The 7899-nt window shown below is 38.1% G+C and overlaps 1 protein-coding gene across 1 annotated transcript in view; it reads left to right on the top strand.

Moving 5' to 3' along the window:
• The first annotated feature begins 431 nt into the window (after positions 1-431).
• Positions 432-7899, top strand: part of C4BPA (complement component 4 binding protein, alpha) — a 66573-nt gene continuing 59105 nt past the window's right edge. Inside the window, exons 1-3 of the mRNA XM_006834205.1 lie at positions 432-573; positions 3685-3867; positions 5236-5335. Coding sequence (XP_006834268.1) covers positions 432-573; positions 3685-3867; positions 5236-5335 — 425 coding nt within the window. The remainder of the gene's footprint in view (positions 574-3684; positions 3868-5235; positions 5336-7899) is intronic.

Genomic DNA, 7899 nt, shown 5'->3' with positions numbered 1-7899 from the left:
TTCCCTCCCTACAGTATAAATTCTTAAACGTGGCTAGTCAGACACAGCTGTAAACTTCCCCCCACTTTAGTGATCAACAGCTCTCCATCAGATACTTTATTTTCTAACCAATCTGAAGTATTCTCTATTGTCCCCCTAATGTGCCCTGAATCTAGTTTCTAACTCTTACAGCATCAGGAGGGATGCCCCCTCCTTTGTAAAGCCCACTGCCAGCTTTCCATTGGGAATTAATCTGTCTCCAAACTGAATGCATCCCGAACAGCCAACGCTCACTGTCTTCTGTTGTAACATTTATGCATAGGACTCTTCTTCCATTCTGGGCTATAACTTCTTATACTATTTATCCTAATGTTTTATGACAAGTAGAAATCCAATTACTGTTTATTAAACTGAGTTCTCTCAGCAGAGAAATACCAAAGATGCATCAGGTCATGCACCCCACAAGGTCTCCAAATTGGACCCTTCACAGAAAGAGGAAAATTGCAGCCTGGCCCTTCATCAGACTGTGGAAAGTCTGTGATCCAACTCTGTTCCAAATGATCTTGGTCACAGCTCTCTTGGCTACTGTTCTTGGTGAGTAATTAAGGACAAGTTCAGATAGGCAACAATCAATTCAGAAACGCCCATATATTTTCTTACAGGATTAATAAAGAGATCATTAATTAAATTCATAAAGTTTCTAGCAGAAGTCCAGTTTTAGTAACAAAAATTTTATTGAACAAGCTGGAATTTAAGGGGAATTTGCTTTATACACAGAAAAGGCAATTTTCTAAATACTTCCCCCCTCCAGAGTTCCTTCTCCAGAAACTTCCAAGACAATTTGACTTCTAATAATGACTTGAAACAAATTTGTATTACCTGTCAGCCTGTCTACAAACAGCATACACTGCTGTGTCCAGAACAGGATGTGAGGTGAGCTCTTCTAATGGGGCTCCTAAAAGGTAAATCAGTTCTGTACTTAATTCTTGCTTGTTGTTGTTGTTTGGTGCCATTGAGTCGGCTATGATTCATAGCAAACCCTAGGCACAAGAAAACGAAACTATGTCTTGTCCTGAAACGTCCTGACAATTGTTGTTAGGTTTGAGCCCGTTGTTGCAGCCACTGTGTCAATTCATCTTTTGGGAGTCTTCCCTTTTTTCACTGACCATCTACTTTCTCACATGATGTCCTTTTCCAGGGACTGATCCCTCCTGACAACATGTTTTAAACATGTGAGACTGTGCCTCACCATCCTGGCTTCCAAGGAGCATTCTGGCTGTATCTTTTCCAAGGCAGGTTTGTTTGTTCTTCTGGCAGTCCATGGTACTTTGAGTATTCTTCACCAACACCACAATCAAATGTATCCATTCTTCTTAGGTCCATATTGTCCAGTTTTCATATGCTTATTGTTGTTGATGTTAAGCGCTGTCGAGTCGATTCTGACCCTAGCGACCCTGTATAGGGTTTCCAAGGAGCAGCTGGTAAGCTTGAACCACCGACCTTGCAGTTCAAATGATTTTGCAGTCTGGTACATTAATCCTCAGCAGTACACCCGTGCCACTCACATGCTTATAAGGTAATTGAAAATACCATGGCTTGACTCAGGCACATCTCAGTCCTCAAAATGAGATCTTTTCTTTTTAACACTTTAAAGAAGCCTGTTGCAGCAAATTTGTCCAATGCAATTCATGGTTTGATTTCTTGACTTCTGTTTCCATGAACACTGATTGTGGATCCAAGTACAAAGAAATCCTTGATGTCAGTCTTTTCTCTGTTTATCCTTATGTTTATTGGCTGAATTGTGATGATTTATGTTTTCTTTTCATCGAATTGTAATCCATACTGAAAACTTAGTCCTCTTTGCTTTCAGCAAGCAAAGTTGTGTCATATGAGCCTTCCTCCGGTCCTAATGCCACAATCTTCATCCTACAGTCCAGTTTCTCAGATTATTTGCTCAGCATGCAAATTGAATAAGCATGGTGAAAAGTTACAACCCTGATGCACACCTTTCCTGATTTTAAACCATTCAGTATTCCCTTGTCTTATTCTAGCAATCGCCTCAGTATAGGTACTGGTTGCCTAGTTAAGAGCACAATGAAGTGTTCTGGAATACCCATTCTTTGCAGTGTTATCCATAGCTTGCTATGATGCACACATGACATAGTCAATAAAGTACAAGTAAACATCTTTCTGGTATTTTCTGCTTTCAGACAAGATCCATCTGACATCCACAATGATATGCCTAGTTTCACATTCTTTTCTGAATTCAATGAGACTTGAATTTCTGGCAACTCCCTGCAAGAAACTTCTGCAACCATTTTTTAATTATCTTCAGCAAATTTTATTTACATATGATATTGATGATGTCCAATAATTTCTGCATTCTCTAGGTTCACCGTTCTTTGGAATGGGCACAAATAAGAATATTTTCCAGTTAGTAGCTGCCTCCCAAATTTCTTGGCATAGACTACTGAGTATTTTCAGGGCTGTGTCAGTTTGCTTAAACATTTCAATTTGTGTTCTGTCAATTTCTGGAGCCTTGTTTTTCACTAATACCTTTGGGGTAGTTTGAACTTCTTCATTTAATACCATTGGTTCTTGATCACATGCTACCTTCCTGAAATGGTTGGATGTCAGCCAATTCTTTTTGGTATAACTCTGTGTGTTCCTTCCATCCACTTTCAATGCTTCCTCCATAATTTAACACTTTGCCCATAGAATCCTGTAATAATGCAAGTTGAGCTTGAATTTTTCCTTAGGTTCTTTCAGCTCAAGAGATGCTGGTTGTATTCTTCCCTTTTGGGTTTCTAACTCCAGGTCTTCACACATATTTTACTTTGTCTTCTTGAGCTGTTCTTTGAAATGCTCTGTTTATGTACATTACTTCATCATTTCTTCCATTCTTGTTAGATACTCTGTGTTCAAAAGCGAGGTTCAGAGTCTTTTCTGACATCCACTTTGGTCTTTTCTTTCTTTCCCGTCTTTTTAATGACCTTTTACTTTCTTCGTGTATGATGTTCTTGAGGTTGTCCCACAACCCCTCTGGTCTTCTGTCAAAAGTGTTCAGTGGGTCAAATTTGTTCTTGAGATGGTTTCTAATTCTGCTAGGGAAGCAGACTTAAGATGTTCATGCTTCAAGGGCTCCATGCTTCTTCCTCCATATCATTCGAATTCCAGGAGCTACAAAAGGTATACATTTAAAAAGTCATTCTTTCTTGTCTTCTAATCACTTGTATTCCATTCCCTGAGGCAGATAATGTTGTGCAGTGTCATTATTACTAATGAAACAATGTTTTTCATTAGTAATATGGATGCATCTGAGTCAGTAGATGTCAGGCATCTGATAGACTGATGAGATCTTGTCTGTCATCTCTTAGATAAATTATCTCATATAAACTATTGTTGTTGTAAAATGCCATCAAGTCAGTTCCCACTCACAGCGACCTTGTATAGGGTTCCCAAGGATCAGCTAATGGTTTTGAACCACTGACTTTGCAGTTAGTGGTCCAGTGCTTATATTTTTATGTTGTTATTATTTATACTTATCGTTGTCATTATCACTGGGCTCATTGAACAGTGGGGAGAATAAAGGTTATGACAAAGGGGAACAGCATGATTCCTGTTGTAAAATTCCTATGACTGAAATATTGAGATATTGTATTTGAAGCTATAACTTTGGGTGCTTGTTGTCATTTTTATATCCAGGTGATTGTAATCCCCCACCCAGATTAGATTTTGCGTCTCCAATAAATGTGGTGAATGAAACAAGCTTCAAAACGGGGACTATTCTGAAATATGCTTGCCGCCCTGGTTATAGCAGAGCCAGTTCAAGTATGAATGTTATCTGTAAACAAGGAGGTGTATGGGACTACATCGAATTTTGTACCAGTAAGTATCAACATTTACTTTTCCCACTTGTGCTTTTTCTTTCTTTGGAAAACTGTCACAAGAACTAAATGGTCTTCTGAATGCAAATGAGAATCCTTGATCACTAAGAAATAGTGGAGCATATTGCTGAGTATTTCCAGTGCACCCATGTGTGCCGTTCTTTGAAAAACAAAACAGAAACATTAGGAGTCTATTAATTATACTGAAATATAAATATAAATTTATTATGCACAGATTCATTCCCTGAAGACTGCTTTCAAGAATTGAATTGCAAATTCAAATTTTAAGATAATGGAAGACTAAGATTCACTGTACAAAAGATCATAAACATGTGTCGCTAGAAAGTAGTAATGTATTTTCCAAAGGAATCTCACTCAAAATATTTGCTGTGTTTAGAAGAAGATGCTATGATTCTTCCTCAGTTGGACATACATTTCGAGATAGTCTTCCAGTACTAAGAATGTACAATCTATACCATCTCTTTTGGATCCATTTGTGATCCAAGGGCACTGTATTTTTGAGTGGCCTGAGTTCAAAGTATTTGAAATAGACAAAGAATGAAATAAAGCTTCCTGGTCAACATGTTAAGTCCTGGATTATTGTCCCATTGTTGGTGTCAGTTGTCATCATCAATTCTGACTCCTGGAGACCCCATATGTGCAGAGTAGATCTGCTCCATAGCTTTTTCAAGGTTAGTCTGTCTGTCTTCCAAGGCACCTCCTTTGTTGTTGCTAAGTGCCATTGAGTTGATTCTGACCCATAATGACCCTGTATAGGGTTTCCAAGGAGCTGCTGGTGAATTTGAACCACTGACCTTGCTGTTCAAACAGACCTTGTGGTCCAATGCGTTATCCTATAGCCCCATACCAGGACTCCAAGGTATCTCTAGGTGGGTTCAAACCAACAACCTGTAGACTCATAGTCAGCGGCTTAACCATTTGCCCTACTCAGGAATTCTGATCCGAGAAGGAAAAACTTAATTTTTTTTATTATTTGGAAAAAGTACCTGAAAAAAAAGAATTCAAAATTTGTATTTTTCTTTGCTTCAAAGTAAAATTCTGATTGTTGGAAAATACATTATCACTCTCTATCCACATATCTTTATGATGTTTTGTATAGTGAATCCCATTTTTTTCATTATCTTAAAATTAAATTTGTGTTTCAATTCTTGGAAGAAGTCTTTTGTGAAGGGTTTTGTGCACAATAAATTTATATTTACATTTCAGTGCTTGTGGAAATAAGTTTGTATCTGAACCTATGGGTCTTTCTGGAACAAAAGATGGAAGCTGATCAGCCGTACTTTTTCTCTAATGCCACATCTGTTGAGTGTTTGGAATAACTAATCTGCATTTCATTTTTTTCTACCAGAGAAACGATGCAGAAACCCAGGAGATTTACCTAATGGGAATGTAGTAGTTAAGACAGATTTCTATTTTGGAGCGGAAATAGAATTCAGCTGTTTAGAAGGGTGAGTATGAGGCAATCTAGAAATTACATTTTTATTTCAAATTAATTTTTTAAAAATAGCCACTCTATTCAGGTATTCCAAAATTTAAACAGATAAACATTGGGAATTCTCATCCTCCCCCACTATCCACACATCTCATTCCTTCCTGTCCTCAGTCAGGGATCTACTTTTTAATTTTTTTTCTTGTTTTACATTTTATTAATATCAAGCATGGACTCCAGAATGTTGTAGCGACTTAGATAAACAATTTTATCTTCTAGGCAAAGTCTAGGGATAAAACAAACTGAACAGCAGTTGTCTTAGACCTCTGCCACATGATTCATCAAATGAAGTGAAGCCTTCCTCTGTAAGAAAATTGTCCCCATTGTTTCCCCTTGTTCCTGGTACCGATGCTGACTCCTAATAATCCCACTGTTGTTGAAAGGAACATAGTATTCCCCACTCATCCCTCTCAGCTACAGTCTCCCAATCCCAACTTATTTCCTGGTTGTCTTAATCTCTTTCTACTGCTATAACCAAAAATGCCACAAGTGGTAGCTTTAAAGAACAGAATTTTATTTTCTCTCAGTTTCGAGAAGCTGAAAGTCTAAATTAAGGGCTTGGCAATGTCATTTGCTTCTGTGTAAGACTTAATACATGTAGTTGTTAGGTGCCATCGAGTTAGTTCCAACTCATAATGATTCATTTTACACCAGAATAAAACACTGTCTGGCTCTGTGCCATTCTTAAAATTGTTGCTATGATTGAAGACACTGTTGCAGCCACTAAGTCAATCCATCTCAAGGAGGATCTACATCTTTTTAGCTTATTCTCTACTTTAGCAAGCATGATGTTGTTCTTCAGGGGCTGATCCCTCCTGATACCATGCCCAAAATACTGGAGAAAGTATGATCATCCTTGCTTCTGAGAAACACTAACTTCTTCAAAGACAGATTTGTTCTTTTGACTGACAGTCCATAATATATTCAATATTCTTTATCAACACCATAATGCAAAAGCATCAACAACCCTTCTCCAATCTTTCTTATTCATTTGTACAACTCTCACAAGCACATAAAGCAATTGAAAATACCATGTCTTGAGTTAGACATATTTGGTCTTCAACACTTCAAAGAGGTCTTTTGCAGCACATTTGCCCAATGCAATGCATCACTTGATTTCTTGACTGCTGCTTCTATGGACATTGATTGTGGAGCAAAGTAAAATGAAATCCTTGATAACTTCATCCTTTCTCCATTTATTATGGTGTTGTTTACTGATCTAGTTGTGAGGACTTTTGTTTTCTCTACATTAAGGTGTGTTCCATACGGAATGCTGTATTCTTTGAATTTCATCAGAAAGTTCTTCAAGCCATCTTTCCAGCAAGCAATGCCATCTTCATATCTAAAGTTGCTAAAGAGCCTTCCTCCAAACCTCCAGCTCTTCAAATAGTACAGGTTTTAAGGTTATTTTCTCAACATACATATTAAATAAATTTGGTGAAAGGATATAACCATGGCACACTCTTTTCTTGATTTTATACCATGTAGAATAATCTTGTTCTGTTCTAACCACTTTCTCCTAGTCTATGTACAGGATCCAAATAATCACAATTAAGTGTACTGGAATTCCAATTCTTTTCAATAGTGTCCGTAGTTTGTTAGGATCCACATAATTGAATACCTTTGCATAGTCAGTAAAACACAAATAAACCTCTTTCTGGTATTCTGTGCTTTCAACCAAGATCCATCTGATGTCCAAAATGATATCATGTATTCCATGTCCTCCTCTGAATCCAGTTTCCTGTAGATGTACTGCTATAACCACTTTTGAATTCTATTCAGCAAAAATTTACTTGTGTGTGATATTATATGATATTTGCTCAATAGTTTCAGCATTATGCCTGGTCTCTCTCTCTCTCTCTTTTTTAAAATGTTTTATTGTGAATTATGTGATAGTTTACATGAGAGAACATTAGTTTTACATTCATCCTATCCTATATTGTTTCATTGCCATGGTTACAATCCCCTTCATGCATCATCAACCAACCACAGGGTATACCCTACAAGTCTGCACCCCCCACCCCACCCCACCCCACCCCCAGTCATCAGCACACAGTGCCTCTCCCTCTCTGGGTCTAAAGTTCCCAGCTGCTCCATTTCTCCACATCATTGTCTCTGCCTCCATCTCTGGGGTCACTGCTTCTCTGGATAGTGTGCCGCTCTCCGCACTTCTTGCTACAAAACGTCTACCTTTACATTTCCAACCCTCACAATAAATCCTGATAATAATTATTCACTATTGTATCACAAGAGACCTATTAGCATTTCCTTTCATCAGTCCCGCCTAGACAGATTGGATACTACTCTGTGGAGATTCTACTTTCCTCCATGCCCTCTGGATCTAGGTTCCCTCTTGAAAGCTTGTAGGCCAGTCACTTCTTGCCTTTGTAGCTCCCTCATTTTGGGTACCCAGTGTCCAAGTTGCCAATCTCTGTCTATCCTGTATATGGAGGGGGTGGGAATGATCCTTGCTGTAAAGATTTGTTCCCTCTTTAGAGCTACTGCATTCATAGGTGTAGGTCA

Source organism: Chrysochloris asiatica, unplaced genomic scaffold, assembly GCF_000296735.1.
Source record: "Chrysochloris asiatica unplaced genomic scaffold, ChrAsi1.0 scaffold00009, whole genome shotgun sequence".
NCBI lineage: Eukaryota > Metazoa > Chordata > Mammalia > Afrosoricida > Chrysochloridae > Chrysochloris > Chrysochloris asiatica.
The sequence above is the reverse complement of the archived record's forward strand: the minus strand, read 5'-3'. Positions and strand labels throughout refer to the sequence as shown.